The sequence below is a fragment of the Dryobates pubescens genome, chromosome 3 (assembly GCF_014839835.1).
Source record: "Dryobates pubescens isolate bDryPub1 chromosome 3, bDryPub1.pri, whole genome shotgun sequence".
In the NCBI taxonomy this organism is placed as follows: domain Eukaryota; kingdom Metazoa; phylum Chordata; class Aves; order Piciformes; family Picidae; genus Dryobates; species Dryobates pubescens.
Window position 1 is genome coordinate 48,659,479 of NC_071614.1, and position 22,393 is coordinate 48,681,871.

The 22,393-nt window shown below is 43.7% G+C and overlaps 1 protein-coding gene across 3 annotated transcripts in view; it reads right to left on the reverse strand.

Annotated features, from left to right (window-relative positions):
• Positions 1–553: 553 nt before the first annotated feature.
• The window catches only part of KIF16B (kinesin family member 16B), a 173,415-nt gene continuing 151,575 nt past the window's right edge, over positions 554–22,393 (reverse strand). For all 3 annotated transcript variants that reach the window (XM_054180111.1, XM_054180109.1, XM_054180108.1), the window contains one exon: positions 554–1,972. In XM_054180111.1, coding sequence (XP_054036086.1) covers positions 1,814–1,972 — 159 coding nt within the window. In that variant the 3' untranslated portion in view covers positions 554–1,813. The remainder of the gene's footprint in view (positions 1,973–22,393) is intronic.

A 22,393-nucleotide genomic window follows, 5' to 3' on the forward strand; every position in this document is an offset into this window, starting at 1 on the left:
TCAACACTAACCAGACACAGGTCTTTCTTCACAGGAGAGATGTTCAAGTCCTCCAGTCATCCTCATAGCTCTCTTTTGGACTCTGCCCTCTATTCTGCCCTGGTGAGATCACACCTTGAATTATAGAATCATATAATTTTTAGGGTTGGAAGGGACCTCAAGGATCATCTAGTTCCAACCCCTCTGCCATGGGCAGGGACACCTCACACTACATCACGTTTCTCAGAGCCACATCCAGCCTGACCTTAAAAACCTCCAGGGGTGGGTCTTCCACCACCTCCCTGGGTGACCCGTTCCAACTGTGTCCAGTTTTGGGCTCCCCATTTCAACAGAGAGATTTGCTGTGAATCAACATAATAAAAAAATACTCTTAAAAAGCTAAATAATCCAGTGTAACTTGCCCCCCACACACCCCTTTTAATTAAAACCCTTGTTGTAGCAGGCTAGGCTTTGTAGCAAAGCCTAATTATCTTTCGACATCACACTACATGTAAAAAACTTTAGTGTGCCTACAATTTAGGTCACAAAGTAAAAATGTCACCAGTGTTGTTAATTTACTTTTAATAACAGTTTTTTACAACATGAAACAGCTTGATTCCCAAGACCTGCTGATGGCCAACGCTGGCAACTGACAAATAATGCTTCCAACTCCTAACAAGCAGCACACAGAACTTACCTTTCATCGTACATTTTAATAACCGGAAGTTCTGATTTTTCTATACAACCAATTATACAGCGAGATGTACATGTACTCAAATTCCAGTAACAGTTTATGTACTGGGGTTTTTGGATCTGCAGCAATGTGAGTTCTACCTGCATGTACATGTGCAACTCTTAAGTCCTGAGTAATCTTAAAGCACTACTAGCCAAATCCTGTCAGTTTTAACCGATGCAAAGGAAACTCAGGTTTTACAGCATTATGCTAGTGTGAAGAAGTTATTTAAAAACATAAAAAATATAGCACTTTGCATTAACTTTATGCATAGCTAGGAGCTCTGTACAGTGCAACAGCATCCACTTACAGTCTGGGTAATTGGCAAATCTGAAAAGATGCTGACCCCCATTCTTCAGAAGCTATTGCTTCCTCTGATTCTTAATTAATGGCAAGTGACTCGTTCTGCTTCGAAACGACCAAGTGTGTGGAAGACTTTTACAGGCTTTAAATTATATTCTTTCTGCTGCATATGTTTTTGTAAACATTCAAGTTATCCAGGCCCTTTAATTCTTCTGAGGAAAACTATACCATTTTACAATCAAACAGTTAAAATGTGTGTCTGGGAGGGGAAAAAAGAAACAACAGTGGAGGGTGAGCATTGCCTTAAATGCTACAGTAAGCCACAAGGCAACAAAAGAGGAAGTGTTCTTTAAGGAACAGCTTGAACAGAAACCAAAATGCTGCTCAGAAACCCTCTGTCAGCATGACACTCCACCACGGTAAACACGAGATGCTCTTGCAGCACCAGAACAAATTGTCTGAGCAAATGGGAAGGAAGCACTCCTGCTAAGGAGTGGACCCAGCCTCAGCACGAGGCAGAATCTTTGTACAGTATTAACAGAGCAACTTACAGGAAAGAAAAAAAAAAAGAAAGCCCATATACCCCATGCCAGGAAAATGCAGGCACTAACATGAGAGCTGGTAACAGACACAGGCTAGTGTCAGGGAGTAATTGTCTTTAGTGGAGTCAGTTAGATGTAACTTTCCAGGTATGAAGAAAGATAATTTTTTTCTTCTTCCCATTTCTCTCGCAGCACAAAAGTGAAGGCACCTCTTCAGCTGGGTTCCTCAGGCAGGGGCAGGGACCTGGCCCAAAGGTTAGCTAGTCCCGTGGCTGCTGTAGTCAAAAACGCCTTTCCTGAAGAAGGGTGAGAACTCGCAGATGGTGTGTTTGGACAGAGTCAGCCCCACTTTGTCCAGGTGCAGAGGAGATGACGGCGATTTCAGCATTGCAGAGAAAAAGCTCCTGAGGTATTTCTGTGGAACAAAATGCAAAATGTTCTAAGGTTTACTTGATCCCCCTTGATTACAACCACTTCAAAGAATGAAATGGAAAGCAGTATAACAAAAACCCCACAAACATACAAACAAAAACAACCCCAAGATCTCCATGGACCGTGAAGAGGTTTTTTTATAACCACAAGCATTTAAATCTGTCCATAAAACAGGTCTAGTGACATGTCTGTATTAAACTCAGGAAAGGCAGAAATGAAGGGTTTTCCAATTTCTTCTCTTTCCAAGCTTAGTAAATGTTTTATTCTGTGCTTGTGTGATGCTTGCTGGTGTATTCTGTAGTCATGTAATGCTTCGTGCTTATCATGACCTGCTAATACTGCTGTCTAGCATTACCAAACACAGTAGCAGGTGCAAACCTCCAGTCTATTCCAAGGGAATTTCACCACATATGGACACAAAAGGACTTTGGAAATCTTTCCCTCATCAACCCTCCACAATCCTTGCATCCAAAAGGATTTGTTTTGATCAAGGCCATCTGCACTTCCATCTCAGAAGCTACCACCATCTTCTCACTGAGATGCCCTCTAGTGGTTTTTTTTAGGTCTCAGAAATAAAAGCATTCGTCCTCAAAGTTACGTTCACCAACTGCTGTCTGACTTGCAACCATCTAGAGAAACTGCGTCAGATGTACATTAACATGAAGTTAGTTTTCACAAACCTGATTGCATTTCCTTTGCATGTGGGCTCAATTATTACCACAATTTAGCATTAGTAAGCCATAACTTCTGAGTGAAACACAACAGGTAAAACATTGATCAAACTGGAGGTAAAGAAGTACTCAATGTCATCCAAATAGCTGTAAGAGAAATCTGCTCCAGAGCACAGCTACACACTGACCACAGAAAAACAACAGCTTATGAAATTATTCACCAAATCTGGAATGCAGTAAGAAATATAACTGCAGATCAGAAGGGCACAATCTCCTCTCAAGTCCACAAGATTTAGTTACTTGAATGCAGCAACTTTTGGATCATGGAAGTGGTTCCATGTTTATGAGAAGTTCTAATTATTCACTCTCTTCTCAAGGAGACTTCCTCCATAGTATAACAGCCTGCTATCTAGTTAAGTGCCTTGGAAACCAGTTTCATTAGTATCACAAAAATCACCACAAAACTCCCCAACAATGATAAAAAGCATCTGGTACGTGCTATTCTCTTGGCAGCACTGTTGAATTTTCTTTTATATTCAGATCTCCCACAGGTTGTATTAATGTTCACTAAAAAACAAAAGAAAAATCCTCACAAAAATGCCTTCAAGATGAATTCCAATAGACTCAGAGGCAACTTAAAGCGAGCAACAGATGTCACATCAACATTCATCATAATTAGTTTATAAAGGGTCCTTTAAAAAAAAAAGTCCAAATCCAGCAATGCCTGAAGGATGAATACAATAGAAGATCAAATGTAAACCAGAGCATCCTGCTAGAATTTTAGTACCGTGCTGAAAAGTTAATGCAGTAATTCCAGTTTATGGCTACAGAAAGCTCCAAGATATCAAAATTTCTCAGTGGAGACATTACACAAGACCTATGGTATTCACCTTGGTATGTATGGCCAGATAATTGACTGTCATGCTTTTCCTGTAGAGCCATTATTCATCATTTTGGCACAATAGCTCTAACAGCAGAGCAAAAAAATCCCTCTGCTGTAAGTGTCTGACACACTAGAAACAGCAGGTATACTTACTTCCCCAGATCTGCACACAGGAGTTGCTCAGTGACTATCACAGATACTATGGAACATGAGAAAGGACTTTGGGAAAATGGCAACAAGCAGACCCTACCAGATTTTGATGCAATTTATTGTGTATGAAGATTTCCAGCCATATGGCTTGGCATTATGTGTTCTTTAACCACCACCTCAGAGCAAATTAACCCTCTTTCAAATCCCATATGTGCATTTGCTCTTGTTTGCATTGCTGATGTGTTGGCATAGCACAGACCTGATGTGCCCTTGACACACAGAAGCTGTTGCTCCAATGAAACAAAGACTGCTCTGCCCAGATATGCTGGCTAGGAGTAAAGTCCCATAGCACAGGAAACAGTGAGGAATGGCTCGCACCACAAGCATATGCCTTGAGTAAAGAGCTGTGGCAACCTGGACAACAAAAGTGGAAGAAAGTGGTAGGAGAAAAAGGAAGAGTGCCACACCTGAAGTATTGTGTCCAGCTCTGGGCAACACAATACAAGAGAGATGTGGAGGTGCTCTGAGTGAATGAAGGAGCTGGAGCTGTTTAGTTTGGAAAAGAGGAGACTAAGGGGAGAAGTCATGGCTCTCTATAACTACCTGAAAGGACATTGTAGAGAGGCTGGTGCTGGTCTCTTCTCACAGATGATTAGCAACAGAACAAGAGGGAATGGCCTTAAACTGTACCAGGGTAGGTTTACATTGGACACTAGGAAAACATTTTTCACAGAAAGAGTGGTCACCATCCCTGGATGTGTTTAAAGGTCATTTAGATGTAGTGCTTGGGGATATGGTTTAGGAGTGAACCTTGTAGAGCAGGGTCAGTGGTCAGACTCGATGATCCCAGGGTTCTTTGCCAACCTCAATGATTCTGTTTCTAATCTATGACTAATGGTGCATGAAAAGGTGCTTCCCAAATTCAGATGGGATAGGGAGAGGCTGAGTGTCACAGTAAGCTGGGAGAGCAGCAGGAGCATGTCAACATCCAGTATGAGATGATGGCAAGAGACTTAGAGATCCAGAAGAGACTTGTCATGGACTTGGGTGCAACACAGGAGGCCACTGCAAGTTGCTGGAATGGGAGCAAGACTAGGTGAAAGGATCTCCTCTGTCATAACTTGGTGGGCAGGGGATAAGTTACTTTCAAAGCTTTTATATTAAATCCATTTCCAGCAGTAGACACAATTTTTCTGTTTACAGAACAGTATTATTTGCGATGAGTTCAAACTAGGTGGGAAGCACTCTGGTACCTTTGGATGTGCTCCTTTAAAAAAAGCAATTTTCACATGGAAACATGCTGGAAAGCAGCTTCATGGAGAAGGACCTTGGAGTCCTGGGGGACAGCAAGTTCTCCATCAGACAGCACTGTGCCCTTGTAGTCAAGAGGGCCAATGGTATCCTGGGATGCATCAAGAAAAGTGTCCAGCAGGACTAGGAAGGTTCTTCTCCCCCTCTACTCTGCCCTGGTGAGACCACACCCGGAGTATTGTGTCCAGTTTTGGGCTCCTCAGTTCAATAGAGACAGGAACCTGCTGGAGAGACTCCAACAGAGAGCCACAAGGACTTAGGGGACTTGAGCATTTCCCCTATGAAGAGAGAGTGAGAGCCCTGGGGCTGCTTAGCCTTGAGAACAGAAGACTGAGAGGGGATCTGATCAGTGTCTATAAATATCTGAGGGGTGGGTGTCAAGTGGGGGGGGATGATGTCTTTTCAGTGGTGCACAGTAGTAAGACAAGGAACAATGGATACAAACTTGAATATAGAAGATTCCACCTCAACATGAGGAGAAACTTCTTTACAGTGAGGGTGACAGAGCACTGGAACAGGCTGCCCAAAAAGGTTGTGGAGTTTCCTTCCCTGAAGAATTTCAAAACCCACCTGGATGCATTCCTGTGCAGACTACCCTAGGCGAACCTGCTTTGGCAGGGAAGTTGGACACAATGATCTCTGGAGGTCCTTCCAACCTCTAATGTTCTATGAGTCTATGTCCAAATTTTGTCCAAATTAGTGCTGTAACTTCCTGCCATCACTTTAGTGATGGCATCTGAATCATTATATCTATATGTAAAGCACTATGTTATAGCAAATCCTACTTTTGCTACATTTGCATGATTACCCTGGAAAGAAAAAACTAGGTAACTGCTACAAGTATTTCCAAAAGCTTGGTTTTATTATTCATTTTCATTTGTTAGCCTTTCAAAACTCTAGCCATTTGTTCTGGATTATTTAGCCTGGTAATCAGTGCCCTTCCAAACACACTTAGGAGTTTTCATTTCACTAACAGTGTTCCACCTGGTATGTTGCTGGTTTGCTGGAAAATATCCCAATTATACATCTGTAAATGTCTCAGTGTGAGAGCTCAGGACCCTGGAACTGTGACAGGGATGTAAAATGGGCAACTCGCACATCAGTTGTGTTGGTTGCTCAATCTAAACACACGTTCTGCAACACCAGTTGTGGTAGTTTTAGGCTGATGCCTAGGAAATTTTCCACAGATTGAGTAGAAAGTGGTAGAATGTAAATAAATTACCATTGGATGTAAAGGGAAAATAATGATAAGGTCTAAACAACCCCACTGGACTGTAAAGCTAACTGTGTAAACTAACTCTTTCTCAGTTCTTTGCTCTAGCAGATACCAGCTGGTTGATTCTGCTGGCTTGCTGACCTTGGCTGTGTTTCTTTGTTGTAGCTAAGTACTAACAAGCTACTCTCTGCTTTTGTCTTCTCTTTTCTCTTGTCCCGTGTACAGGGGAGAAGAGGAGGAAGCTTTTGGTACCCCCCTGGTTTTGCCCAGGGGGGGGGTTCTTGTGCTGTTCATAAATTGTAAATATATGCAAATATTGCATTTCATTGCAATATTTCATTCATTGCATTTCATATTTCTAGACTGTAGTTTTGCTTGTAAATACAGCTTCATTTGCTTCCAACTTAGCTGGTCTGGCAATTGTATTTTGGGGGTAATTTCAACCCACCACACCAGTTTAAAGAATGGAAATAGTAGTTGCACGTTCAAAAAGCTCAGAGATAGAGAGCTAGTATGAAAAAAAGTCCAAACCAGGCAAAACAGTGGTTTTGTCCTCCTAATATGCACTACAACTTTTATGCTCTTTAACTTAAAATTTATGGTAGGCACACCTGCAGGTTTCAACTTAGCATTCCAAGTGTTTGAGAGTGAAATGAGACTGGAGAAAGCATTGTGAGGCTCAAAGGTTTTTCTTTACTTAAGAGTCTGAGTAGCTTTCCCTTCCTTTTAATTATGTGAAGAGCAAAATGGCAGCCACTTTAAAAGCTTATTAAAAATAATTTTAATAGTGCTCACCTTTTTAGCAGTAGGCTAGTGATCATCTCGTGCTCAATCCATCAGCACAGCAAAGTCATTCTAATGATTTCTGCACTGCTTCACAGTGTAGGGACCTCATAATTTTATACATTTTAATATAAATCCATAACTGAGAGTTATTGAAGTTCTCACAACCAAAAAGCTTTCTGGAATGTGAAAGTATTCTTATCACCCTTTCAGTTGTGTCATATTAAAGAGGAATTCAGTTCAATGACATTGTTCTCATAATCCATTACAAAGAGTGCCAGCCTCAGACACCAATGGCAGAGCTTAGCAAGAACTGGATTTTTAATTTATTTTTTTTATCAACCTTTGGTGTGTCTAAAAGCTCATCAACTCTGCTACTTCCAGAAAGTGAAGAAACTTTGACCTTTCTCTTTCCTAGTGCTGTTTCTAGCAATTGCCTCAAAAGAGTCAGCGTTTTAAACTATTTCGACATAACACTTTACTATCAGCATTCTAAAATATCACCTGCTAATAATTAAGGGAGTTGAAAGCACCACAAACTTTATTAAGATAGGGCCTTACAAGGCTTCAGGGATTTCTCAAACAATAGCTTCTTTTCTTTGAAACAATGCCACCCTTTCAGCACCTACAGATCAATGTGACACTCAAAAGCTTTACCACAAGGTCACAGAAAGTCATGGGCAGCAGAGGCAAGACTAATTAACTTGCTCATCTAACTTCTAGCATAGGTTCCTCTCTGCCTTTAGTAGTTTCTCTCAGCACCAATCACATAATTATTCTGTTGACGAGTGTTAAGTGCTGCAAGCTTTAAATCAACTCTTGATTTGAATTATTCATAGAGCAAAGCATACGCAGGTATCAACAGCTGTTTTCTATAAGATGGGCATCTGATTACTAAAAATAAAACCCCCACAGACAGATTTAAACATATTCCCTGACTCTGAAAAACCACATTATACTGCAGTTAGCTATTTGCAAAGTAAGATCTTCCAGAGGAAGACTCCAGCCCCAAAAAACTAGACAGAAACATGCTTTGCTTCTCCTGAGGAGACCTCATTGTGGTCTTCAGTATCTGAAGGGCACTAGAAGAAAGCTGGGAAGGGACTTTTTAGGATGTCAGGTAGTGATAGGACTAGGGGGGACGGAGCAAAACTAGAAATGGGTAGATTCAGATGGGATGTTAGGAAGAAGTTCCTTGCCATGAGGGTGGTGAGACACTGGAACAGATTGCCCAGGGAGGTGGTGGAAGCCTCATCCCCGGAGGTTTTTAAGACCAGGCTGGATGTGTCTGTGAGCAACCTGATGTTGTGTGAGGTGTCCCTGCCCATGGCAGAGGGGTTGGAACTAGATGATCCTTGAGGTCCCTTCCAACCCTAATAATTCTGTGATTCTACAAACCACAAATCTAAGGATCTGCTTAGAAGACAACACGTACAGAGCGTGCTTGCTGTGATGCAGAAATGAGAGTGCGTCTCCTAGAGAGAAATGGTTGGGGATATGCAAAAGAAAATGAACATTTGGGGATTCTTTCCCAAATTAACCAACTTTCTCTATTTTCTCCATTGGGGTCTTAAAAAACCCAACCAAATAAATTACTTCCAGCGTGGATTTTCAAATAAGAAGCACGCCAGAAATGCCAGCTATTGTCACTAACTACAGTCTCTACTGACAAGCAGAACCCCTCAGCTTAAATGGTACTAACAGGCAATGGTGTCGCACAGAGAGTTTAGGCTGGCAAACAGCCAGGTCTGGAGTGATGCTATATACAAAACCTTGCAAGAAGAGATCATAAATCTTCCCAAGAACAATAAAAATCAAACTTTTTATTGGATCTGCTGCTTCATTGTGATTTGTTCCTGCTGGTGAAAGTCCGAGGGAATTAATATGCTGTATGGGGAGATAAGCTAGAGTAGCAGCCTGTGATACCATTCAATGAGCACAGAAGACAGGACCCCTTTGGAAAAAGGCTGCAAGCCACATCCAGTCTGCCTCACCTGGGACACACACTGCACCTCAAACCTCACACAGGACTGGATTATGTGGGACAAGTGTAGAGAACAAGAAAAACCATTAGCTACCACACAGCTACTTCCCTCATGAACTGAATTCCAGTGGATCAGATTCTCTTATGCCAAAAATCCCAGCATTACACAGCTAAGGGCATTCATGTGGTACAAACCAAAGTGTTTTATCCAGACAGTGGTCCCCACAGGCTCCTCTCATGGTCTGCAAGAACAGCTCAGCCCTCAATGTCACAGTTCAGTTCACCACAGTTAAGCTTCTGCCCTGTGCCTGCCACTGAAACCATCTCTCCTTCCCCTGGGGGTCACCTGAGCCTAAAAGTGGCTAATTAAGAATGAGTAACTGCCATCAAAATGCTCTGATAGCTCTCTAAAAAGCTTTCAGATCCATTTCTAGATTTATTAAATTTGAGCATGTGACAACAAATTGTCAGATAGCAAGAATATAAAGTACAAGGTGCCATTGCTCTGGAGTAGACAGCAGCTTGAAAGACCTAGGGACCATACACAGACTATGACTAGTATCTTCACCTCCACTCAGTAAAGATTAGGATCAACTCTCTGCTCACCAGATATAACTAGCTCAGACACATTTTGTCTTTCTGTGGGGTTTTCTTTTTCTTCTTTTACTTCATTTTTATTTAGAAAACACAAACCAAACCAACAAACCCCAAAACATAAAGCTTCCATTCTTTTCCCCAACACTTTGACATAAATTGCAAGACAACCATAAAGCAGTTGTGAGTGGACTGTGTGAGCAGGGCAGCATGTGACAGTCAGTCTCCCAAGTGGTATTTCAGGCCCTTTAGCAAATACCTAACGTCACCTCAGGCATCTGAACACATTTATACTGGCATCCACCCCTAGGTGGATGTGCAGCTGTGATTTCATAGTGATGAGAAAAAGACTGACTGCCTGGGAGACTACCTGGTGCCTGTGAAAAACTTGGAGAGAAAGCTTCAACAATTATGAAATGATCACCCAGCCTGATATTTTTTTCAGAAAGACTGTGATGACTGGGCTCTTCTTACAAAAAAAAATCTACACATTAGACACTGTCAAAGTTGTGCAATGCTTCCTGCAGGAGTCAGAGGTAGCAAATGACTCTGTAATCTATCCTGCAGGTACCAGAGACGCTGCTCTAGTCACACATGACTTGTGCGAGCAGAAGATTTTTCAGGAGAATAAAGACACATTCACATGTTTGGAAATAACAAATCACCAGTGAGTTTAGTCATAATGTCACAGGATCACTGAGTGTTAGGGGTTGGAATGGACCTCCAAAGATCATCTAGTCCAGCCCCCCTGCCACAGTAGGATCACCTACACCAGATCACACAGGAACGCATCCAGGCGGATTTTTAGTATCTCCAGAGAGGTAGAATGCACAACCCCCCTGAGCAACCTGTTCCAGTGTTCTGTCACTATCACAGTGAAAATTTTTTTCCATGAAACTTCCTATGCCTCAGCTTCCACCCATTGCCCCTTGTCATGTCATTGGGCATCACCAAGCAGAGCCTGGCTCCATCCTCTTGGCACTCATTCTTAGCATATTTATCAATATGAACAAGGTCACCCCTTAGTCTGCTCTCCAAGCTAAAGACCCCCAGCTCCCCCAGTCTCTCCTCATAAGGAAGATGTTACACTCACTAATCATTTTTGTGGCTCTGTACGAGACTCTTTGAAGCAGTTCCCTGAGGTCCTTCTTGAACTCCTGAGCTAATTGGCCTCCTGATCTGGGTGATGGGGTCAGGGAGCAGTGTGATGCCCTGGAAATCCATGAGGAATTAGTTTCGGGACCTGCTGAGCCACTTGGACACTCACAAGTCCATGGGACCGGATGGGATCCATCCTAGGGTGCTGAGAGAGCTGGCAGATGAGCTGGCCAAGCCGCTCTCCATCATTTTCCTCCAGTCCTGGCTCACTGGAGAGGTCCCAGATGACTGGAAACTGGCCAATGTGGTCCCCATCCACAAGAAGGGTCGGATGGAGGAACCTGGAAACTCCAGGCCAGTCAGCCTGACCTCAGTGCCAGGGAAAGTGATGGAACAGATTATCCTGGAGGCAATAACTGCGCACCTGAGGGATGGCTAAGGGCTCAGGTCCAGCCAACATGGATTTAGGAAGGGCAGGTCCTGCCTCACCAACCTGATCTCCTTCTATGATCAAGTGACCCATCTGGTGGACGTGGGGAGGCCTGTGGATGTGGTCTACCTGGACTTCAGCAAGGCCTTTGACACCGTCCCCCACAGTAAACTGCTGGCTAAGCTGTCAGCTCCTGGCTTGGACAGCAAGCACTCTGTGCTGGGTTAGGAACTGGCTGGAGGCTGAGCCCAGAGAGTGGTGGTGAATGGTGCCACAGCCAGCTGGCAGCCAGGCACCAGTGGTGTGCCCCAGGGATCAGTGCTGGACCCCATCCTCTTTAACATCTTCACTGATGATCTGGATGAGGGGGTTGAGTCAGTCATCAGCAAGTTTGCAGATGACACCAAGTTGGGAACAGATGTTGGTCAGTTATAGGGTGGAAAGGCTCTGCAGAGGGACCTTGACCGACTGGACAGATGGGCAGAGGCCAATGGCATGGCATTTAACAAGTCCAAGTGCCGGGTGCTGCACTTTGGCCACGGCAACCCCATGCAGAGCTACAGGCTGGGGTCAGAGTGGCTGAGAGCTGCCAAACAGAGAGGGACCTGGGGGTGCTGATTGACAGCTGGCTGAACACGAGCCAGCAGTGTGCCCAGGTGGCCAAGAGGGCCAATGGCATCCTGGCCTGCATTAGGAATAGTGTGGCCAGCAGGAGCAGGGAGGTCATTGTGCCCCTGGACTCTGCATTGGTTAGGCCACACCTTGAGTACTGTGTCCAGTTCTGGGCCCCTCAGTTTAAGAAGGACATCGAGACACTTGAGCGTGTCCAGAGAAGGGCAACAAGGCTGGGGAGAGGCCTTGAGCACAAGCCCTATGAGGAGAGGCTGAGGGAGTTGGGATTGTTTAGCCTGGAGAAGAGAAGGCTCAGGGGAGACCTCATTGCCCTCCACAACTTCCTGAAAGGTGGTTGTAGACAGGAAGGGGTTGGTCTCTTCTCCCAGGCAACCAGCACCAGAACAAGGGGACACAGTCTCAAGCTGCACCAGGGGAGGTTTAGACTCGAAGTGAGGAGAAAGTTCTTCACTGAGCGAGTCATTCGTCATTGGAATGTGCTGCCCAGGGAGGTGGTGGAGTCACCGTCCCTGGAGGTGTTCAAGAGGGGACTGGACGTGGCACTTGGTGCCATGGTCTAGTCGTGAGGTCTGTGGAGACAGGTTGGACTCGATGATCCTTGGGGTCTCTTCCAACCTTAGCTATACTGTGATACTGTGATACTGTAACTGAGGGGCCCAGAACTGGACACAATATTCCTGATGTAGCTTCAGCAGGGCAGAGTGGAGGGAGGAAGAGAACCTCTCTTGACCTACTAATCTCTCCCCTTCTAATACACCCCAGAATGGCATTGGCCTTCTTGGCCACAAGAGCGTATTGCTCTTGTGTCAGGGGCAGGTATTTGCTTCAGATTGGCAGACACTAATTAGGCTTAAGGCTGGGTTAAATGGCTTCACATTAAGTAAACCAAGAATAAAGGACTGACTCATTTTAATCAAATCCTTCCTGTTCACTTTGATTAAGCCTAATCAGGAGCAAGGCTGTTTACTGTTAATGCCTAGTAGTCACTTAAAAAATAACTACAAAAAACCCAAAAGGCCAACAAAAAAACCCAAACAACCCAAGAACTTCCCAATGAGTATCACCTTGCCTCATGTTTGCATGTCTTACATGTATAGAATCACAGAACGTTAAGGGTTTGAAGGGAACTCTGAAGATCAAGTCCAATCCCCACTGCCAAAGCAGGATCACCTAGAGCAGGTCATAGAGGAATGCTTCCAGATGGGTCGTCTTGAAATTCACTAGAGATGGAGACTCCACAACCTCTCTGAGCAGCTTGTTCCAGTGCTCCTTCACCCTTACAGTATAGAAGTCTTTCCTCATGTTGAGGTGGAACTTCTGTGTTCCAGCTTGAATCCATTGCCCCCTTGTCCTATCACAGGACAACATCACAAAGAGACTGAGTTCTTCTTGACACCCACCCTTCTGATATTTATAAATATTAATAAGATCTCTCAGTCTTCTTTTCTCCAGGCTAAATAGCCCCAGGTCTCTCAGCCTTTCCTCACCAGAGAGATGTTCCAGTCCCTTAATCATCCTTGGAGCCCTGCATTGGACACTCACTAGTATATCCCTGTCCCTCTTGAACTGAGGAGCCCAGAACAGGGCACAGTACTCCAGATATGGCCTCACCAGGGCAGTATAGCGTATGCATACAACTCCACCCCACACACCAACAGTTTTGACACACAGCCATGCACAATGTACATTGCTGGTTCTCCCAAAGGACACCTACATTAAACTTCAGACTTTGCCTGAACAAAGGTTAACTTACCAATAGAAGAGAGTGAGCCTGCCATTACAGGAACCAGTACTGCTGGGGAAGTGGCAGCCAGGCACAGCTTCAGCAGGGAGCAAAGTGTTTGCTGCAGGTTCAGCTGCCTGTGCTGTGGACTGGCAACTGCTCCCCAGAAATCAAGATGCAAGGGTCTCCCTTAACAGAAATCATACAAGCATGGCAAATTCTGCTAGGTTAGTTTTTAAAAATATATTAGCAAGTATCTTATCAATTTGACTACCGTAGACATATGTAAACGCCTACCAAACAAGTTTAGTCTAAGAAGGTAAGGAGCTAGTGTCTTGGTTTAAGTTACAACAGAACTAATTCTCCTCAGTGATTTTACTTTTCAGCCAAGTCTCTTCTAAGTCACTGCACTTGCTGAAGCTAACAGCTTGTATTTGCAGACTGTCTGTTTCTAGCAGTGATAATATTTGATGCTTACAGTTACTATTAAGGATTGGTATGCAGAAAGGCTCTTGCTTAGACTTGCTCCTGTGCAGATCAAGGTCACTGCTAAATCTTGTGTACCACATTGGGGTGCAGTAAAGTAAGAGGTCACACCTGTGAGGACAGGTGACCCTAAACTGACCAACAAGGGAATTCCATTCCATATACATCATGTTTTCATGAGAGATCACAAGAGTTAAGGTCTCATCTTCAATGGCTGGCTTGCAAGGAGGATTCTCGTCCAGATTCACATGTTCCTGCATCCAGCTCCTGATTTTGGTTCCTATCTGCTGTTGAGTCTAGTCTGGGATTTCTGCAGTGCCTGCCCACAGCTGCAGTGGTGATGGTGATGTGATTGCCACGGAGGGGTTTGGTCCAATATTAAATTTGTATATATTTTATTATTTTCATTATTTATTAAAGTTGGTTTAGTTTTGCAGTCCATGAGTCTCTCTCTTTTTATTCCTTTCTCTTCAACTTTGGGAAGGGATACGGGTTAATGAAGTCTGCCACACATCTAGTGGCTGGCCCAGCCCATGGCAGCTAGGTAAGAGAGAATTGCTTTAAGCTGTAAGAGTGTAGATTTAGACTGGGTATTAGAAAGAAATTCTTTACAGTGAGGGTAGTGAGACACTGGAAGAGGTTGCCCAGGGTGGTTTTGGATGACCCACCCTGGTAATGTGCAGGACCAGGTTGGACAAGGCCTTGATCAATCTGGAAGGTGTCCCTGTCCGTGGCAGGGGGTTTGGAAGTAAATGATCTTTAAGGTCCCTTCCAACCCAAACCATTCTATGATTCTGTGAAATGAGATTGGAAGCACCTACCAGAAATGTAATGCAGCTCTTTTGTTAGTGAGCAAATTTAGCTATATAGATCTCAAAAGTCATCACAGCTGTAAATGTTGGATCTACAAAACCAGAATTTTACTTTGATAGCAAATTTAGCCTTTGCTTTTGTTGGGGCTATTAAACTGAGACATGGAGACTTGTATTCTTGCCACTGTGGTGGCACTAACACTGCAGCAGCCTACATTGCGGGTAGACTTAAGCCAAAAGAAAAAGAGAAGTGGCACCACCGTACACCTTTGGCCATGTTTAGAGGTTCTAAGTGACTTTGGAATGACGCAGGTAAGAATCAAGCTCTGTAAGCACCTTCATTCCATTAAAAAACCCCAGGAATTAAATTTGTAGTCCCTTGGGAATTGCTCCCTATGTTTTTTATGCACAGCATAAGGCAGATTCTTTGACTCAAGCAGATTTCACCACTACGTCTCCAAAATGTTTGAGTGCCACTAAAATTTCATTTTACCCAGGGTGGTACTGAATTCATACACCTTTTTGAATTCTCATAATGCACAAGCATTCTGAGAGATGCCACTTATGATTCATGGTGAAATTGCTCTCCCAGGTTTTCAAAATCCAAACTATTCATTATAGCTATTTAGAGCATTTTTCTGTGGAAGTCTAATGGCAAGAGCACATTATGTTGAATTACTATTATGCTGCATCAATTGAATTAACTTCTGAAGTCAGTCTCCATTCCAAATTAAAATCTTATTCTGACTGAAATAAATTTAAAATCCACTGGACTTACTATTTCTTACAATGCCTGCACGCTAAAAGCTTATATTCAATGGCTTGAAGGAGCTCCAATGAAAACTGAATTGTAGGCTAGAAGGAAATTAAAAAATAAAAAGGCAGCAAGGGCTATGATTTACAAGTTCCCTATCAGTGTGAGGCTTCTTTTCGAAGCGAACAGTCATATTAGAAAAGATCAAAAGAGACCTCTCTAGTGGAGGAAAGCAATCTTTTCCCTGGTGCACAAGTCAAAACAAGTCCTGTCAAAATCCTTCCAGAAATAACAACAGGACTGAATTTACCACGCTTCTCTGGGCCAGCAGCAACAGCCTGGCATCTGCTGGAGTGGCCTTGGCAAACAGCTGCCAAAGCACTTGACATGCATCACCGTTACTTTCTTTGGTGAAATCAATTGCTGGAGGATGACTGATACACTTGCTTTGAAAATGGATAGCACCGAGTTCAACCCAGTGTCCTTGGTCGAGCGCTGCCTTTATTCATCCGCTCACGTCTGAATGTGCAGAGCCATTACTGGAGACCGATAAAGATACACCACTTCAAACCTTGATTTGTAGGAGGGGGTGGGGAAATTTATTCTGAACTGACAGCAATAGACATTTGGATGTGGAGCTAAGCTGGAGCTCAAACTATATTCTCTCCCATACTCTGAACTTACTAAATCATGATAAACACAATTATTTTCTGATACTCTGAAATCTTGGCTGTAATGGCAATAAACATCACAAAAGATTGAGGTATAACGGTGAAGTTATGCACCTAAGGAAAGCCAACACCAAAATTACTGCAGAGGGGCATGTATATGAAGTTACAGGCTGCCCAGGGTGGGTGTGGAGTCTCCCTCTCTGGAGACATTCAAGACTTGCCCAGATGTGCTCCTTGTAATCTAGTATAGGTGGTCCTGCTCTGGCACAGGGGTTGGACTGGATGATCTTTCAAGATCCCTTCCAGCCCCTAACATTCTGTGATTCTGTGAAGTTACCTCTAGCAAATTCTGCAAAACCAGGTTTCAGACCCTTTCTTGAGTATTATACTGAGTTCAAGCAGGTAAGACTGAGGGGCTCCTTATGCCCACTGTTCCTTTGGCATCCTGTCAGAGAAGAGTTTAAAATTAATTCATCCAGAAAACACCCTGAGGCCTTCCCTCCTTCTAAACAACCATCTTTATCATCCACTGCCATTACAAGAATAACATCTTCCACTTGTGGGGTGGTTTTAGGCTATGCCTTTAAAATTTAGCTGCAGATTTCAAGCAGAAAAGTAGAAAAATATAAAAAAATCACTATTGGGTGTAAAAAGGAAAACAAAAGATTATTCTAAACAAATTCATTGGATAAATGTCTGGGATAAGAGAAGCTGTACCATAACAAATTTCCCCATTCCTTTTCTCTTCGCTTCTGATTTTGGCTGTTTTGCATCACTCAGGGCAGAGAGAACGTGATTCTGGCTGGCCTTGGATAAGTCTAACCCACTGCTTTCTCTCTCCGCTCCTCTCTCTCTCAGAACAGGGGGTTTGTGGGGGCAGTGGAACGGCTTCCCTGGTCTTTTTGACCGGGGGGGGTTTCATGCAGTTTGCTAATTTTAAGTATCTGTACAATATTGTAAATACTGTATATTTTGTACACATTCATTGCATTCCATTGTAGAGTGTAGTTTTTGCTTGTAAATACAGCTTCATTTGCTTCTAACTGAGTTAGTCTGGCTGAAGTTAATGCTGGGGGCAAACTTTAACCCACCACAACTTGCTGTGGGCCTGGCTGAGAGTCTGTGGTATTTAATCAAAGTAACATTTTATGGGTGTGGGATCAAGTGCTGACGCATGCAAAGTCCTAATTTCTTACATTTAGTGACTGTAATCAATAATTAAAATTAATTTTATTTGCTTTTTGAAGCCAATGGGCCTCACATGAGAAGCAGCAACAACCAAAAAAAAAGAGAAGATTAAATGCTTCAACTGCTGAGAGCTGCAACAACTCCTCTTTGAGGGCTGCCACTTCAAAGAAGCAAAGCCAGGTGCCTTGTTGCCAGAAAAGCCAATGCCAATGATGCACTGAAGCCTGGGAACCTGACATCTGCTCAGATGCTCTCTGCAAAGTCTTACTGGCTGCAGGCAAGGCAAGACCACAGTGCTGTTGCTGAAAAGCAATTAGTTTTGTTCTCAGATGTGCTTGGTGCAGCCTATGCATACCTAATCTAGAAACTGATTTCATAAAACTCATATTCACAATATGGCTCTGCTCTTGTCTTTGTGGATGCCTCTATCTTTCTGTGCTCCCACTGCAGCCCTTTTCCTGCTGTGGGAAATCAAAACCATCACTCTGAGACACTGTAATTCAGAGTACGGGTACGAAAGAATCTTCTCTAGGAAGCTTCTTGTCTCAGTACAGATTAAGGGTTTGACCTGCTGGGAAGCAGTGCCACGGAGAAGGACCTGGCAGTCCTGGTGGACAAAATAAGTTATCCATGGGACACCAATGTGCCCTTGTGGCCAAGAAGGCCAACGATAACCTGGGGTGCATTAAGAAGACCATGGCCAGCAGGTCAAGGGAGGTTCTCCTCTCACTCTACTCTGCCTTAGTGAGACCACACCTAGAGTCCTATGCCCAGTTCTGGGCTCCCCAGTTCAAGAGGGGCAGGAATATACTACAGAGTGTACAACTGAGGGCTACAAGGATGAATAAGGGACTGAAACATCTGTCTGATGAAGAAAAGCTGAGAGACGTAGGGCTGTTGAGTCTTGAAAGAGAAGACTGCAAGGAGACCTTCTGAATGTTTACAAATATTTGAAGGGTGGCTGTCAAGAAGGTGCCAGTCACTCTTCAGTGGGGCCAGTGATAGGATGAAGAGCAATGAATCAAAACTGGAACACAGGAAATTCCACCTCAACATGAGGAAAAGCTTTACTGTAAGGGTGATGAAGCATTGCAGCAGGCTGCCCAGAGAGGCTGTGGATCTCCTTCGCTAGTGACTTTCAAGACCCATCATGGATGAGTTCCCATGTGTCCTGCCCCACGTGATCCTGCTTTGGCAGAGGGGGTTGGACTTGATCTTCAGAGGTCCCTTCCAACCCCTACCCTTCTATGATTTTACGATCCTGTCAGACACTAACATTTGCAGTGGTCTGGTTTTGCATCAGCACTCCTATCTCGTGTGCATTCTTCTCTCTAACAAAAAGAAACAGTCCCTTTTATCTTTCCATTATTATGAAATGTATTCTGAATGTTTTTTGAAGTCCATCTCACTGAGATGCTGCTAAGGACAGTATTTACAGTTCCACTGTTATTAGCAAATATTCGACCTTGCAAGAGCCAGGCTGGTGAGCATCTGGCTTTACAGTTCCTCTTAAAAAGCTCTGGCATTTGGGATGCTGCTATAAGCTGATAACACAGTCTAATAATTTCCTTTTAATAATCACTTTGAGTCAACATATAACCCATAGCTTTGTGACTGGCATCAGTCAGGAGATATAAACCACCAAAACCCAACCAACCAAATAAACCTGAAATGGTGACCCTAACCCCACTTGACAGGGGTTTTGCAATCTAAATATCAGTTCACCTGTAAGTTGCACAAAGAAGGGTGTTTCAGTTACACCTATTAAAGAATGGGTCTGTGAACAAAGGCTAGTGAGACATACTCATGATGTTTATATTAAATATTCAGATGATGAATCATCTAAAAACTCATTAAAATGTTTCTGCCCTCATGACTGCAAGGAAAGCCTCAAGAAATGAGGTCTCAGACAGACTCAGACACTGTTTGCCCAAATGTATTGACAAGTATCTTGAGATGTATATTTTTTCTCATTTTTTTTCCCCTGGTTGCTAGTGAGGTGTTCATTCTGAAGCTAACAGTACATTCAAATACCAAGAATTAATTCAAGATCAAGGAGAGGTGCTATTTCCATGTCTTCCTTAAAGATCACATCTTTGGAGCCAGCAGAAGCTCAAGGGGAAAGTGGTGGTGGCTAGCTTTAGAGAGATCTATACCCCAAAATCCCCTAGAAAATGTTCACCTCAACTGAGAATACCAGTTGAAAACAAAACAAAGCATTTGGCTTTTAAATGAAATAATCTTATTTTGGAAGCTTAATTTTGACTGCAAGTAACAGCAATACTTCAGTCAGTTCAGTGCCTATGCCGCTTTCCTCAGTCACTTACACAGATTTGAGAGCAAAATTGAATTATGCAGTTCATACAAGATTTATTTCTGCTTCCTGCATTAACAGCTATCATTGAAAACCTCATCAGCAGACACCAGCAAGTGAGGAGGTTAAGGCCAATTGTGCTGTTAATTTTAAATAAATTGAGCGTGTCTATCTTTTAAAGAGGTTCAAAGTACCAAGAGGAAAAAAAACCAAAAACCAGCACAGAGAAAGCCAGGAAGATGTATGTGCTCCAACAAAACCTGAAGTCTGGCTTCAGCAGACTGTTACAGACTCTCTTGCATTCCCTGAATCCTGTCAGTGGCAGCAAAATGAAATAGAAGAGTCGCACTGACTGCTGAGCTGTCTTCTGGGGATCCCTGATCAGGGATTTTGCTTGTTCCCCCTCTTTGCTGGCCACAAATAAACTTGAGGAAATGCAGCAGTGGGAAGAGGGAACAGAAAATGGGAAACAAAGAGAGAGGCTGAGGCTTTGGGGAGCTTTTGTTTTCCTTTAAGCAACAACCTGATGGCATTTTGGCTGCGTAACAGTTGTGTTTTTCTGAAGGACGCTGGTGACAATGATCACAGAATCATAGAATGCATTGGGTAGAAGGGACCCTTGAAGGTCATCTTGTCCAACCCTCCTGCAGGGACCAGGGATATCTTCAACTAGATCAAGTTGCTCAAGGTCCCAACAAACTTGACCTTGAATGTTTCTGAGGAGGGTGCCTCCACCACCTCTCTGGGCAACCTGTTCCAGTATTTCACTATCCTCATTGTAAAGAACTTCCTCCTAATGTCCAACCTAAATCCACTCTGCTCTGCTTTAAAAGCATTGTCATTCACCCTATCACTACATACCCACATAGCAGATCCATGGCTGCAAGACTCCTTGACCAAGGAGTCAAGAAACATGGCAATGTGCAATGTCACCTTAGATTCCTGTGATTTTTTTTTTTTTCCTGGCTGGGAAAATCTGGCTAATAATCATCACTTTCATCACAACAATAAAGCATGAGCCTAAGCAAAATAATCAGGGGATGGATATGGTACAGGAATGCAGTATCCAAAGCAGCTGGGATTTCAGGAAAACTTGTGACATGCCATTCCTTTAAAAGGTTTTGCTTACAAATAATTAAAAAACCACAGGAATACACATCATCTGATTTCATTTTAAAAAAAGCTTCTTTATCTACTGATTTCTAATTGCATGAAAGGATACATACACACTAACTTCTATTCATTAACTTTAATCAAAAGAGTTCTTGGCTGTTTCGTTCAAGGGGGATTTAATCAAGCAAGGTTGGCTCTGGAGTGAAATTACTTCACTTCTGCAGCCTTTAGACTACAAAACAATTAATTAAGAGTTTTGCCCTGCAACAGGTCCCTGATGTAATACTAAATTAACGCATTGCAAGGGGGCATTTTGGATAGGCAATTTTAAATACAATGTAGGTGTTTTCTCTTAAGATGTATAGGTAAAACCTTTGTGCAGATTTGCATGTTGCCTTTCCAGAGCAATGTAAGATACTGCTCAAAACAGTTTATGCTATACCAACAAACACCAAAGAAAACGTGTTTACATTGCAACTCCATATAGAATCATAGAATTGTTTCAGTTGGGAAAAAACTTCAAAGATCATCAAGTCCAACTGTCGGCCTAACAACACCATGCCCACTAAACCATGTGCCAAAGTGCCATGTCCACACATTTCTTGAACACCTCCAGGGCTGGTGACTTCACCACCTCCCTGGGCAGCCTGTTCCAATGCCTGACTCATACTTCAGTAAAGAAACTTTTCCTAATATCCAACCTAGACCTCCCTTGGCACAATTTTAGGCCATTTCTTCTCATTATATCACACAACACTAGGGAAAAGCGACCGACCCCCATGTCACTACAACCTCCTTTCAGGGAGCTGTAGAGCACAATGACATTTCCCCTCAGCATCTTCTTCTCCAGACAAAATAGTCACAGTTCCCTCAGCTGCTCCTCATCAGACCTGTTGTCCAGACCCTTCACCAGCTTTTTGCCCTTCTCTGGACATGCTCCAGCTACCTCAGTGTCCTTCCTGCAGTGAGTGGCCTGAAACTGAACCCAGCATTCGAGGTGTGGCCTCACCAGTGCTGAGTACAGGGCACGATCACTTCCCCGCTCCCGCTGGCCACACTGTTCCTGATCTAGGTTAGGATGCTGTTGGCCGCCTTGGCCACTGAGCATGCTGATGGCTCATGCTCAGCTGGCTCTTGCCCAGCACCCTCAGGTCCTTTTCTGTAGGGCAACTTTCCAGCAACTCTGCCCTAAGCCTGTAGCAAGGATGTTGACTTGCTGGAGCGTGTCCAGAGAAGGGCAACAAAGTTGGTGAGGGGCTTGGAACACAGCCCTGTGAGGAGAGACTGAGGGAGCTGGGGTTGCTTAGCCTGGAGAAGAGGAGACTCAGGGGAGACCTTACTGCTGTCTACAACTACCTGAAGAGGGGTTGTAGTCAGGCAGGGGTTGGTCTCTTCTCCCAGGCAACCAGTACCAGAGCAAGAGGACACAGTCTCAGGCTGCACCAGGGGAGGTTTAGGCTGGAGGTTAGGAGGAAGTTCTACACAGAGAGAGTGATTGCCCACTGGAATGGGCTGCCCGAGGAGGTGGTGGGGTCGCCGTCGCTGGGAGTGTTCAGGACGAGGCTTGACAGGATGCTTGGTTGCAGGGTT